This window comes from Vulpes lagopus, chromosome 8 (genome assembly GCF_018345385.1).
Source record: "Vulpes lagopus strain Blue_001 chromosome 8, ASM1834538v1, whole genome shotgun sequence".
Taxonomy (NCBI): domain Eukaryota; kingdom Metazoa; phylum Chordata; class Mammalia; order Carnivora; family Canidae; genus Vulpes; species Vulpes lagopus.
This window is the reverse complement of record NC_054831.1, coordinates 117,776,118-117,790,749: the sequence shown is the minus strand read 5'-3', so window position 1 is coordinate 117,790,749 and position 14,632 is coordinate 117,776,118. Positions and strand designations below refer to the sequence as shown.

The 14,632-nt window shown below is 40.4% G+C and overlaps 1 protein-coding gene across 3 annotated transcripts in view; it reads left to right on the top strand.

Moving 5' to 3' along the window:
• Positions 1 to 14,632, top strand: part of ZBTB8A (zinc finger and BTB domain containing 8A) — a 70,238-nt gene that overhangs the window by 50,486 nt on the left and 5,120 nt on the right. For all 3 annotated transcript variants that reach the window (XM_041768026.1, XM_041768025.1, XM_041768024.1), the window contains 2 exons: positions 4,097 to 4,920; positions 9,887 to 10,056. In XM_041768026.1, the coding sequence (XP_041623960.1) occupies positions 4,098 to 4,920; positions 9,887 to 10,056 (993 nt within the window). In that variant the 5' untranslated portion in view covers position 4,097. The remainder of the gene's footprint in view (positions 1 to 4,096; positions 4,921 to 9,886; positions 10,057 to 14,632) is intronic.

Sequence of the window (14,632 nt, the reverse complement as noted above, 5' to 3'; positions counted from 1 at the left end):
TTTATACTCATAACCATATGCTACTCTTTATATCTTTTATCTCTTCGGCCATCTTAAACATACTTACTTCATGGTCTATTAGATTTTTATTCTATTTTCTAAAACTGTTGGTGTTCTGATTCTCCTATTCTATATGCTGATTCTTCTTTATAAAGAACAGTGTCAACAACAACAACAACAACAACAAAACAACAACAACAGTGTCCTTGTATGTTTTAATATGTTTGATGCAGGGCAGCCTGGGTGGCTCAGTGGTTTAGCGCCGCCTTCAGCCCAGGGCATGATCCTGGAGACCCAGGATCGAGTCCCATGTCAGACTCCCAGCATGGAGCCTGCTTCTCCCTCTACCTTTGCCTCCGCCTCTCTCTGTCTCTCTCTGTGTCTCTCGTGAATAAATAAATAAAATCTTTTTTTTAAGATTTTATTTATTTATGATAGTCACACACACAGAGAGAGAGAGAGAGAGAGAGAGGCAGAGACACAGGCAGAGGGAGAAGCAGGCTCCATGCACCGGGAGCCCGACGTGGGATTCGATCCCGGGTCTCCAGGATCGCGCCCTGGGCCAAAGGCAGGTGCCAAACCGCTGCGCCACCCAAGGATCCCCCTAAATAAAATCTTTTTAAAAAATGTGTTTGATGCATGTTCAACAATACCGATTGAGCATTATCATGTGCTCAAGTGCTGCTCAAGGAGCTGGGAATACATAAGTAGGCAGTCTCAGCTCTCCTACTTTAAATTCTAGTAGGAGAAAATAGCAAATAAGAGGATAAAGAATGGGAGGGTGTGATTAGATAGGATGGTAAAGGAAAGCTCTCTGATAAGGTGACATTTGAACAGGGACCTGAAAATGTGAGAATGTGAGCAATGTGAATATCTGGGAGAAGAATTCCCAAGCAGAAGGAGTAGCAAGGATAAAGACTGCACAGTAGGAACAGGCCTTGAATGTTCAGGAATGAGCAGAGGTCTTTGTAGCTAGAATGCAGTGTTGGAGGGATCGAGCAGAAGAGACGAGGGCAGAGAGATACCTGGATGGGGAGGATGCACATCATGTAGGGCCTTTGAGGTCGTAAGAACTTTGAGGTTGGATGGGGAGCCTTTGGAAGCTTTTTTTTGTGGGTCATAAGCTCAAAGATGGTATTTGAAACTATGAGACTAGATGGACTCACCTAGGGAATGGTGTAAGTAGAGAAGAGGTCCCAGCCCTGAGGCCTGGGGCATTCCAGTTGTAGGGGAGGAAAATTTTTCCTTGACCTTCTTCCTGGCTGGGTCTGGAAATTAAACCACCAAAGACAAATTGACATGAGACATGCATACAAATTTACTTAACATAAGTTCTACACAACACAGAAGCCTTCATAAGGAAATGAAGATCCAAGGAAGAAATAGACCTAAGGATATTTCTATGCTAGGTTCGATGAAGCGCCAGCAGTCGTGGAGGAGTAAGGTAGGTTAAGGAGTAGGAGATAAATTTAGTAAACAGGGAAGCTCAGCTCAGCCAGTTTGTTCAGATTCTTTTTAGCGTCCCTTTGTCTTCTGAGATAAGGATGCTCTTTCCTCTGGGTATAAGGAGGGTTAGGGGTTATTTTAGTTGTAGGGGGAAAGGGAGGGGATATCAAAGTTACCTTTCTGCTTCTGCTGTTTTCTCAAAGTTCTTCAGTTCAAAATATTCAGTGTGCCAAGGTGCCATATTTTGGGGTAGGATACCATGAATCCCCTAGCACTTAGAGCTTAGGAAAATGAAAAACCGGCAAAGGACTGAGAAGGAGCGGCCAGCCGATGGGAGAAGAACATGGAGGAGTGGCGTCCTGGCACCAAGTGAAGAAAGTGTTTTAGGATCAAGAGAATGACCCACTGCATCAGTAAAATGAAGACAAAGAAATGACTGTTGGATTTGACATGCAAGTTACTAATGTTTTTTTTTTTTAAGATTTTATTTATTTGACAGAGAGCGTGAGCATAAGCAGGGGGAGCAGCAAGCAGAGGGAGAAGGAGAAGCAGGACCCAGGGATCACGACCTGAGCCAAAGGCAGACATTTAACTGACTGAGCCACCCAGGCACTCCACTAATGATATTTTTTGAAAATGATTTTGATGGATGGGGATGAAACTGATAGAAAGAGAATGGGAGAAGCAAACAGGAAATGAAAAGAACAAACCAAAACTCTTTCTAATCTGTTGGCTCAGGTCATGATCTCAGGATTGTGGGATCGAGCCCCGATTGTGGGATCGACCCCCACATTGGGCTGTTACTCCCCCTGCTTGTGTTCTTTCTCTCTTTGTCAAATAAATAAAATCTTTTAAATAATATATAAATAATTTTTTTAAAAAGTTAGAAGATAGTAGACATAATGATGGTATGATATTGAAAATTATCCATTTTTATAAAGAGGAATGATTTGGAGTTCAGTGTAAGCAGAGATTTTTTTTTCCTACCTGCCTTGGGTCCTGAGAGCACTCCTCCTGAGCAGTTTTGCATTTGCTTCTGTGTAACCCACAGAAGCCCAGGACTAATTTCCACATTAAATTTTCACTTTGAGGTTTCCCACATCAAACAGGTAAAATAAATTTGGATTCAGAACCTCAAAAAGCACAACCTTGGGTTTGATATCTCACCTAGGTACTTTTTTTTTCCTTTTCCCAACAAAAGCCTCGCAAGATTAATTGTTTTTCCCAGGATTTAGGGGCAAAGTTTACTTTCTTCTCTTTCTTTCTTTCTTTTCTTTCTTTCTTTCTTTCTTTCTTTCTTTCTTTCTTTCTTTCTTTCTTTCTTTCTTTCTTTCTTTCTTTCTCTTTCTTCTTCTTCTTCTTCTTCTTCTTCTTCTTCTTCTTCTTCTTCTTCTTCTTTCTTCTTCTTCTTCTTCTTCTTCTTCTTCTTCTTCTTCTTCTTCTTCTTTCTTCTTCTTCTTTTTTTTACTATCTTTCTTCTTTAAGGTTTTAGCCTTTAGAGGATTCCAACTTGTTACTGATGAAAACCCAAGTCCCGTATTGCTGCTCTGGCTCTGCTCCTTCACTGCTGGCACCTAGGGATTTCTCATTTTCTTACAAGACCATACATTTAAAACACAGTTTGGTTATATTTTAAGGGGTAAAAGAAAAAAAAAATGGAGGCAAGCCATAAGAGACTTAACAATAGAGAACAAATAGGGTTGATGGAGGGATGTGGGTGGGGGATGGGCAGGATGGTTGATGGGGATTAGGAGGGCATGCAATATGATGAGCACTGGGTGTTGTTTGTAAGTGATGCAGCACTGAATTCTACTCCAGAAACTCTACTGCACTGTATGTTAACTAAGTAAAATTTTAAAAAATAATAAAACGTTCGGTTATATTTTAGCCAGCATCTCTAGAGATTTGTGGCAGGAGAGTTTCAGCCCTTTCTAGATCATCGTTTTGTTGGAATCTGTAGTCTTTCCCTCATTCCTCACCCAGCTAATTCCTGTTCGCCTTTGATATCCCAGTTTAAATGTTACTTCTCAGAGAGTTATCCCTAACCCTCTCCACCCCAGTCTAAGCTGGCCTACCCTTCTGTTATACCAACAGCAGCGTCTTTCTGTTTTTTGTATTAAGTCCTTTATGACTTCATGTGAGTGTTGAGTGCCTGATGCCCCTCTAGACTGAACACTACCTGAATGCAGGAAGCAAGTCTGTTCAGTCCAGTACGTAGCAGAAAGCCTGATTCACAGAAGATGCTCAGTAGGGGCACATGGGTGGGTCAGTGGTTGAGGGTCTGCCTTCAGCTCAGCTTGTGATCCCAGAGTCCTGGGATTGAGTCCTGTGTCGGGCCCCCCATGGGGAGCCTGCTTCTCCCTCTGCCTGTGTCTCTGCTTCATTCTCTGTGCCTCTCATGAATAAATAAATAAAATCTTAAAAAAAAAAAAAGATGTCCAGTAAAGTTTGATGACTGAACACATCATTGTCTGAAAATCACACAATTAATAACAGTACTAAGTGGTTTTCTGTGTCTTGGAGATGATGTTCTCTAAGAAAGTGGTTTTAGTGGAAACAAGAGAAAGGTTTCTGATGGTCATTTCAGTTGACTCTGCTCGGAAAAGCCGTGTCATTTCGGGTTGGTAACCACGTGTCTTTTCCTCTCCAGAATGGAGATCTCCTCTCACCAGTCCCACCTCCTGCAACAACTGAATGAGCAACGCAGGCAAGATGTCTTTTGTGATTGCAGCATTCTGGTTGAAGGGAAGGTCTTCAAAGCACATCGAAATGTACTATTCGCTAGCAGTGGCTACTTCAAAATGCTCCTTTCTCAGAATTCGAAGGAGACAAGTCAGCCAACCACGGCTACATTTCAGGCTTTCTCCCCGGACACTTTTACGGTTATCCTGGACTTTGTCTATTCCGGCAAACTCTCTCTTACTGGTCAGAACGTCATAGAAGTGATGTCAGCTGCTAGCTTCCTTCAGATGACTGATGTCATTAGTGTATGTAAGACCTTTATTAAATCTTCACTAGACATTAGTGAGAAAGAAAAAGATCGCTATTTCAGTCTCTCTGATAAAGATGCCAATTCTAATGGTATAGAACGTTCCTCCTTTTATAGCAGTGGCTGGCAAGAAGAAGGCAGTTCTCCACATTCTCACCTAAGCTCGGATCAAGGGACAGGTATAATAAGTGGAAAATCTTGGAGTAAGTATAATTACCACCCAGCCCCCCAAAGGAATACTCAACAGCCTTTGGCCAAGCATGAACAAAGGAAAGATTCCATCAAAAAGTCCAAACATTTGAGGTTGTCACAGCCTTCTGAAGTTGCTCATTATAAGCCAAGCAAACGAGAAGCACGAGCATCAGATTCTTCCAGCCACATTTCCCAATCTGAAGAACAAGCACAAATTGATGCTGATATGGACTCAACTCCTGTTGGCTATCCATATGGTCCAGGATCTGATGTCACATCCAGAAGCTTTCCAGGTATCTAAAAACAGTCCCCTCAGTGAGGTTCTAAGGCTCCTATATAAATCAGTCTTATCTCAACATGTCCTTACTTTGAAGTGTTATGGGCAGTTGAACCAAGTGATTTTTTAAAAAGTCATAGTCCTCTAATGAAATTTATTTCCTAAAACATAAATTTAAATTTCTTTAAAAAAATTATAAATTTCTTTTTTTTAAAAGATTATTTATTTATTTATGAGAGAGAGAGAGAGAGAGAGGGAGAGGGACGGAGAAGCAGGCTCCATTCAGGGAGCCCAAGGTGGGACTCGATCCCAGGACTCCAGGATCACGCCCTGAACCAAAGGCAGGAGCTAAACTGCTGAGCCACCCAGGGTTCCCCAAATTTAAATTTCTATTAAAAATAATATTGACTAGGGATCCCTGGGTGGCGCAGCGGTTTGGCGCCTGCCTTTGGCCCAGGGCGCGATCCTGGAGACCCGGGATCGAATCCCACGTCGGGCTCCCGGTGCATGGAGCCTGCTTCTCCCTCTTCCTGTGTCTCTGCCTCTCTCTCTCTCTCTCTCTCTCTCTCTCTGTGTGACTATCATAAATAAATAAAAATTAAAAAAGAAAAAAAAATAATATTGACTAGGGGAGGGCAGCCCGGGTGGCTCAGTGGTTTAGCTCCGCCTTCAGCCCAGGGCCTGATCTAAAGACCCGGGATCGAGTCCCACATCGGGCTTCCTGCATGGAGCCTGCTTCTCCCTCTGCCTATGTCTCTGCCTCTCTCTCTCTCTCTATCTCTCATGAATAAATAAATAAAATCTTTAAAAAAAGAGAATATTGGTTAGGGGTACCTGACTGGCTCAGTTGGTAGAACATACAACTCTTTTTTTTTTTTTTTTTTTTTTTTATGATAGTCACAGAGAGAGAGAGAGAGAGGCAGAGGAAGAAGCAGGCTCCATGCACCGGGAGCCCGACGTGGGACTCGATCCTGGGTCTCCAGGATCGCGCCCTGGGCCAAAGGCAGGCGCCAAACCGCTGCGCCACCCAGGGATCCCCAACATACAACTCTTGATCATAGAATCATGAGTTCAAGCCCCACACTGGGAATGGAGCTTACTTTAAAAAAAAAAAAAAAAGGATAAATTTAATAACAGTCAAAACAATAGAGTTCTGAATTTCAAAGCCCAAGATTTTCCAAACTTGTGTCAGCAGATGATTGTTAGCAGATTACTGTTAAGCCTTTATAGCTCTTTTTTTTTTTAAAGATTTATTTACTTATTTATTTATTTATTTGTGATAGAGAGAGAGGGAGAGTGGCAGAGACACAGGAGGAGGGAGAAGCGGGCTCCGAGCCGGGAGCCCGACGCGGGACTGGATCCCAGGACTCCAGGATCGTGCCCTGGGCCAAAGGCAGGTGCTAAACCGCTGAGCTACCCAGGGATCTCCTATAGCTCTTTCTAAATGGTTCAATCCCTATGATGCATATTTTCATTTTCCATTGTATTTTTTTCTCAGTATTCCCTCAGGAGGAGTATTTTCATACAGAAAATTTAGACAGAGTAACCATGCATTTTTACAAAGGTTCACAGGCCTAAGACCTAAAAGAAATGAGACTATATCTGATTTTATTGAGCTATAAATACATAATTTAGGGCAGCCCGGGTGGCTCAGTGGTTTAGCGCCACCTTTAGCCCAGGGACTGATCCTGGAGACCCAGGATTGAGTCCCATGTTGGGCTCCCTACATGGAGCCTGCTTCTTCCTCTGCCTGTGTCTCTGCCTCTCTCTCTGTATGTCTCTCATTAATAAATAAATAAAATCTTAAAAAAAAATAAAATATATACATAATTAAAAAAAAAAAAACACTTAACACACAGCCCATAACATTGACCCGGTAATCCTATGTGCAACAACAACTGAGACATTTCATTTTTATGATAGTAGTGAAATGTAGAAAGATTATATAGGTTGTTCGTTTCAGCAGTACACCCCACACTGTCATAAGACTGTCGTAGAGAACAGGGATTAGAAATGCATGCTTTACCAGGGGTACCCGGGTGGCGCAGTCCATTAATTGTCCAACTCAGTTTTGGCTCAGGCCATGATCCACAGTTGTGGGATTGACCCATGCATCAGACTCCGCACTCAGCATGGAGTTTGCTTGAGAATCTCTCTCTTCCTCTGTCTGCCCCTCCCAGTGCTGCTCGCACTCTCTCTCTCAAGATAAATAATTTTTTTTAAATCCTTAAAAAAAAGAAGAAATGCATGTCATACAGTTCTGCCCCAATTAATCAGGTAGCAAACTTGCTTAGTACTTTACATGTGAGTTTAAAGGAGAATTATAAAATGAAACTGCTACAGATTATAAGATTCAAATTATACTTTTAAAATTGTTTTTATTTTAGGAAAATTTCAAACATACACAAAAGGAAAGAGAATAGTATAATTCACCTCCAGGTACCCCTTACCCAGTTTGAACAACTTCCTATACATGCCAATCTTGTTTCATCAGTATCATTACTTCTTACTCCTCTCTTTATTATTTTTAAGCAAATACCAGACATCATAAGTTTTCATCTGTAAATATTTCAAAATGTGTCCCTAAAATTTAGTCTTTAAAAAAAGTGATGGTGCCTGGGTGAGCCAAGCATCCAACTCTTGATTTCAGCTCAGGTCATGATCTCAGGGTTGTGAGATCAAACCCTGTCTGACTCCATGCTAGGCATGGAGCCTGCTTAAGATGCTGGGGTAGCCCAGGTGGCTCAGCGGTTTAGCACCGCCTTTGGCCCAGGCGTTATCCTGGAGACCCGGGATCGAGTCCCACGTCGGGCTCCCTGTGTGGAGCCTGCTTCTCCCTCTGCCTGTGTCTCTGCCTCTCTCTCTCTCTCTTTCTCTGTGTGTGTGTGTCTCTCATTAATAAATAAATAAATCTTAAAAAAAAAAAAAGATCTCTCCCTCTCTCTGCCCCTCCCCTCCCAAAAAACAAAACAAAACTGAGACATGTGACTGTTGATCCCAGGGCTGTGAATTCAAGTCCCGTTGGGCATGTAGCCTATTTTAAAAAAAATTTTTAAAAGGTGTCTTAAAAAAAAAACCTACAATACCATAATTATACCTAAACAAAATTAAGAGTTCCTTAACATCAGTAAATAGCCAATCTGTTCACATTCCTGAGTTGTCACATAAATTTTTAAAAATAAGTTCGTTGTAGATAACATATTTTAAAATAATAGGCAACCAGCTGGATCTTTATTAATTGCATTTTCCTGTAGTAATAACCTGGGAATGCATGAAATTGTATCCTGTTATAGAGCTTATTGAAAGTCCTGCTGAGCTCTCACCATTGACCAAAAAGCATACAGAAAAAAGCAAAGCAAAAGTAAGAAATCTCTGTTGCATTTTTAAACAGCAAAAGAGTGATCTTTTCTCTATATGGGCTCTGTGCCTTTGTAATTCTAGGTTATGTGAACCTAATTTCAATAATGAACAGCTGAATTTAACAGCTATTAAATTGATGAAGTTTGCCTCCACTCATAACTAACATCTTGAATACATGAGTTTTATTTATTTTTTAAAGTTTATATGTATATTTTAGTAATCTGTGCACCCAACATGGGGCTCAAATTCACAGCCCCGAGATCATGAGTCACAGGCTCTAATAACTGAGCCAGCCAGGCACCCCTTGAATACTTGAGTTTTAAAATAAAAAATCAGGGATCCCTGGGTGGCGCAGCGGTTTGGCGCCTGCCTTTGGCCCAGGGCGCGATCCTGGAGACCTGGGATCGAATCCCATGTCAGGCTCCCGGTGCATGGAGCCTGCTTCTCCCTCTGCCTGTGTCTCTGCCTCTCTCTCTCTCTCTGTGACTATCATAAATAAATAAAAATTAAAAAAAAAAGTTTAAATAAAATAAAAAATCAAATATATTTGACATTTTTTCACCTTTAAAAGTATTATGAGTATATGAAAAGAAAAGGCAAGGAGATACAAATATGTAATAAAACAAATTACTTAAAAGCTGTAATATGAAATACTTTTGTATTGTACCAACAGTTCTTTAGTTTTTGTTTTTGTGGGGTTTTTCTGTATCTCCAGTTTTAAAATCCAGCACTGCTTTTTTACGTTTCAAATCCAGTGACTCTGCAACACTGAATGATAAGGTGAGTGCGATAGTTGAAATTTTTTTAAGCTAATAGCCATCATGTGTTTTTATCTTTTTTTTTTTTTAAGATTTTATTTATTTATTCATGAGAGACACAGAGAGAGAGAGGCAGAGACACAGGCAGAGGGAGAAGCAGGCTCCATGCAGGGAGCCCGATGTGGGACTCGATCCCAGGACTCCAGGATCGTGCCCTGGGCCAAAGGCAGCACTAAACCGCTGAGCCACCCAGGGATCCAGAGAGTCGAAATTTACCCCAACTTTGTAAATGTATCAAATGCTGCAGTTACAGTTCTGGCCAGGATTGCATGAACAATTGAGTCTTAATAAAATTTCTTCCATCTCTTTTTCTCCTGCCTTTCCAAAATTGGACTCACCAAATCCTTTGGGATTCTTTATGTTACTAGAATTGTTATGATTGGGGGCACCTGGGTGGCTCAGTCACTAAGGGTGAGCCTTCAGCTTGAGTCATGATCTTGGGGTCCTGGGATCTAATTCCTCTTCGGGCTCCCTGCTCAGCAGGGAGTTTGCTTCTCCCCCTACTTGTGCTCTCTCTCTCTCTCTCTGTCAAATAAATAAATAAAATATTAAATATAAATAAATAAATAGGACGCCTGGGTGGCTCAGTCAGTTAAGCGGCTGCCTTTAGCTCAGGTCATGATCCCAGGGTCCAAGGATCCAGTCCTGCATCAGGCTTTCTGCTCAGCAGGGAGTCTGCTTGTCCCTCTGCCCCTCTCCCAGCTCATTCTCTCTCTCAAATAAATAGATAAAATATTTATAAATAAATAAATAAAATTGTAATGATGAACTTTCCAGTGATTTAATCGACCTATCTCCTGACAGATGATCTGCCCAGGATGCGGTTCAAGTGCCCATACTGCACACACGTGGTGAAGCGAAAGGCAGACCTCAAGCGCCACCTTCGCTGCCATACAGGAGAAAGGCCCTATCCATGTCAAGCCTGTGGGAAAAGATTTAGCAGGCTAGACCACCTCAGTAGCCATTTTCGAACAGTATGTACATGATTTCTCATCATTTTACTTCTTAAGAAATGTGTGCATTTATATGCTTTCAGATCATCTAATTTACTGAGAGAAATCTTTTCATACAACTCTACCATATTAGAATTTCTTCCAACTTACTGGTTTTACTTTGTACATAATTTATACTTTAATACATATATATATACTTTTTATTCACCTTTGAAGCCTTGAATTAGGTGATACTCTTTTGAATATCCATTTTATTTAAAAATTTTTAAAAATATCCATTGTAATTAATTTAAAATTGAACATATTTTTATATACTGGTCTTTTCAAGAGCCAAAGACAATGTAAGATAAAGATACCTGAATCTCGGGCAGCCCTGGTGGCTCAGAGGTTTAGCGCCACCTTTAGCCCAGGGCCTGATCCTTGAGACCCAGGATCGAGTCCCACGTCGGGCTCCCTGCATGGAGCCTGCTTCTCCCTCTGCCTGTGTCTCTGCCTCTCTCTCTCTCTCTCTCTCTCTCTCTCTCTCTTTGTGTTTCTCATGAGTAAATAAATAAAATCTTTAAAAAAAAAAAAAAAGGCAACTGAATCTCTAGGTTAGAGTCACCACTTCAGATACTCAGCATCTACTAGTGATTTTTTTTTTCTACTAGTGATTCTTGATTGCTTATCTGGTAGGATCTCTGTCCAGTTTCCACTTTCCATCCTCTGTCCACATTACCCTATTTCTAGTCCTATCTATAGTCTTCTCAAGAAAGGGAGCAAGGTGGCCCATAGAGCCTATTCCAGGAATTGGACTGTCAGCAGTCAGAAAAATCTCAGGGAATTTGCTGTTCAGTGCTCTGATGGGCTACTAAGGTAAGGACTTTTGGAATTACTCTACTGTTCATCTTGAGACAAGAATGTTTTCTGAAATCTGTGTTCTATTACTTACACATCTATTCCATTTATATCAGCACTTTTAACTTTAAAGGACAGTGGGTCACTGAAGAAGGACAGAAATCACCTTCTTCAGTGAAGGTGTACATGATTCACCTTCTCCAGTGAAGGTGATTTCTTCATGCATTGCTTTATAGTTAGCTATTTAGCAAATATATACTGAGCATCTATGTGCCAGCTCCTTTTCTCAGTGCTAGGTATCCAGCAGTGAGCAAAACAGACAAAATCTCTGCCTTCATTAACCTAATGAAGCTAGTTTTTTTTTAATTGAAAAAAAAAAAAACTTTTATTATTATGGAAGCAATGAATATGCATTATAAAAACTAAAAATAAGAAAATAAAAATACTTTATTTTCACCACCCAAAGACTACCATTCTTAAAATTCTGTCACATGCATATATATGGATTTTTTTTTAAAACCAAATTAGAGGGCAGCCGGAGTGGCTCAGCAGTTTAGCGCCACCTTCGGCCCAGGGCATGATCTTGGAGACCGGGGATCGAGTCCCACGTCGAGCTCCCTACATGGAGCCTGCTTCTCCCTCTGCCTGTGGCTCTGCCTCTCTCTCTCTGTGTGACTCATGAATAAATAAATAAAATCTTTTTTTTTAATTTTTATTTATTTATGATAGTCACACAGAGAGAGAGAGAGAGAGAGAGAGAGAGAGAGAGAGAGAGAGGCAGAGACACAGGCAGAGGGAGAAGCAGGCTCCATGCACTGGGAGCCCGACGTGGGATTTGATCCCGGGTCTCCAGGATCGCGCCCTGGGCCAAAGGCAGGCGCCAAACCGCTGTGCCACCCAGGGATCCCAATAAATAAAATCTTAAAAAAAAAAAAAAATTAGAGGGCAGCCCGGGTGGCTCAGAGGTTTAGCGCTGCCTTCAGCCCAGGGTGGGATCCTGGAGACCCGGGATGGAATCCCATGTTGGGCTCTTTGCGTGGAGCCTGCTTCTCTCTCTGCCTGTGTCTCTACCTCTCTCTCTATGTCTCTCATGAATAAATAAATAAATAAATAAATAAATAAATAAATAAAACCAAATTAAATCATATTGTTTGTGCCTCCTCTCTTTAGTGAACAGTCTCTATCTACCTTTCCATCTCAATAACATTTTATCTAACATCCAGTTCAATTTCAAGTTTCCCTGTAATCCCCCAATATCTTTTATAACTGGTTTGTCCAAACCAATATTCAATGCAGTATCCTTTATTACACCTCACTGTTAAGTCCCTTAAATATGTTTTTAAGAGAGCATAGTCTCCCAGCCCTCTTTTTATTTCCATAACACTGACTTACTGAAGATATCAAGACAATTGTTTTACAAAATACCCTACTTCTCGATTTCTCTGCTTGCTTTCTTTGGTGTCATTTAGCTTGTTCCTCTATACCTCCCTGCCCCTGCATTTTCTAGAAACCAGATATTTTATCTAAAGGCTTAATGGAGGCAGCCTGGGTGGCTCAGCGGTTTAGCGCCACCTTTGGCCCAGGTCGTGATCCTGGGGACCCTGGATCAAGGTCCACATCAGGCTCCCTGCATGGGGCCTGCTTCTCCCTCTGCCTGTGTCTCTGCCTCTCTCTCTCTGTGTGTGTCTATCATGAATGAATAAATAAAATATTTTAAAAAAAATAAAATAAAGGCTTAATGGATTCAAGGTAAATACTTTCAGCTAGAACACATCAAGGGTGAAATCGTTTGTCTCGTAATGTGTCACATTAGGAGACATGTAATATCTAGTAGACCCATTATTCATATTAAGATTGGTCACTAAACTAGGGTAATGATACTGTGATCCCACCATTATCCAGTTTTAGGTGCCACCTTATGATCAGAAAGGAATCTGTGGAACTATTTTGGTATTATGTATGTGACTATACATTTCCCCATCAACTGTTCATTTTATGGTATTAATTATCAGTTGATAAACTCTGTCCAAATTACTGATTTTACTTGGGTTGTAGAATGATTTACTAATTTTATCATTTCTTCTATATTATTAGTTAGAATTCTATAAAGTAAAACTATCTTCTGGACAGCCCAGGTGGCTTAGCGATTTAGTGCTTGCCTTTGGCTCAGAGCATGATCCTGGAGCCCAGGATTGAGTCCCGCGTGGGGCTCCCTCATGGAGCTGGTTCTTCTTCTGCCTGTGTTTCTGCCTCTCTCTCTCTCTCTCTGTGTGTGTGTGTTTCATGAATAGATAAATAAAATCTTAAAAAAAAAACAAAACAAAACTATCTTCTATCACTTGGGACTATTCAGTTACTTTGAAATACATTTACTACAGGAGAAACAGGATAAATATTTAATTCTTTCCCTTTATCGATTATCAAAATAGTTGACTTAATAGCAGTTTTAAATGGTAATATGAATTTTTTCTGGCTTTGTATTTTTTAAGTAGCATACAGACTCATGAATTTTCACTGGTTCATTGTGTTTGATCTATAACAATTATTACTCTTTTAGGAACTCAGATTTGGGGCAGCCTCAGTGGCTCAGCGGTTTAGCACCGCCTGCAGCCTAGGGCATGATCCTGGAGACCCTGGATCGAGTCCCACATCAGGCTCTCTGCATGGAGCCTGCTTCTCCCTCTGCCTGTGTCTCTGCCTCTCTCTCTCTCTCTCTGTGTCTCTATGAATAAATAAATAAATAATCTTAAAAAATAAAAAGGAACTCAGATTTTCAGTTTTGTTCAGTGAGGATAATTTGAAGTTGGTTCTTGTCTCCCTTTGTCATAACTTCATTAAATATTCAACATAGCCTTATTCTCTGGCCCCCAAATTTCTGTAGGCTCACCTTGTATTTTCCCTATCACAAAACTGGAATCAGCTGTTTCTCAAAGGGCAACTTCTTTCCTTTTAATGGGGAGTGAAATTAGAAACCAAATTTTGGATACCTGGGGTGCTCACTATTGCTAAGGTGTCATTCCTCTTAGGTTATTCAATGGTTAGAGGTAGAAGGTATATATTTTCTAAATAATGAGTTTGTGATGACATTTTCAATTTTAACATAGTGTGTTGCTTAATTTCTTTGATTGCATAATTGTATTGGAATTGATGGGATGGGGATAAACACAAATCTGTGCCAGAACTTTCTAACAAAAACTATCACATATTATAACCCATAACATTACTATCTGGGGAACAATGAGAGTACATTCAAGTTGTTTACTGATTAACATGTCAACAGTTAAGCAGAAAATTACTATACTGAATTGTAGTCTCATACATTTTCCTAGATGTTTTACGAGACTGCATGCATTAGTTTGTTTTTGTTTTTGTTTTTGTGGCTACTTGGGTTTTTTTTGTTTTGTTTTGGTTTTTTGTGGCTACTTCCATACTGTTCTGATTTTATCTAAATGAATATGCCATAAATATTAATTTGACATTATAAAATTAATTGTAATGGCTTTTAGAGTACAACCCATAGTCTGCTCTGACAGCAATTAAAGTTGTTTATTAGTAACTATAATTATGTAATTATTCATAAGTTATATTTTTTTTCCAAAGCACTTCACACACATTAACTCATTTGGTCCTCACAACCCGAGTTGTATTCTCTCTCTCTCCCTCTTTTTTTTTTTTTTTGTATTCTCATTAGTAATAAGGAAGTAGGCAGGGATAATAATAGGCTGATACATAGCAGAACCACCACACTTGTTGTCATGAC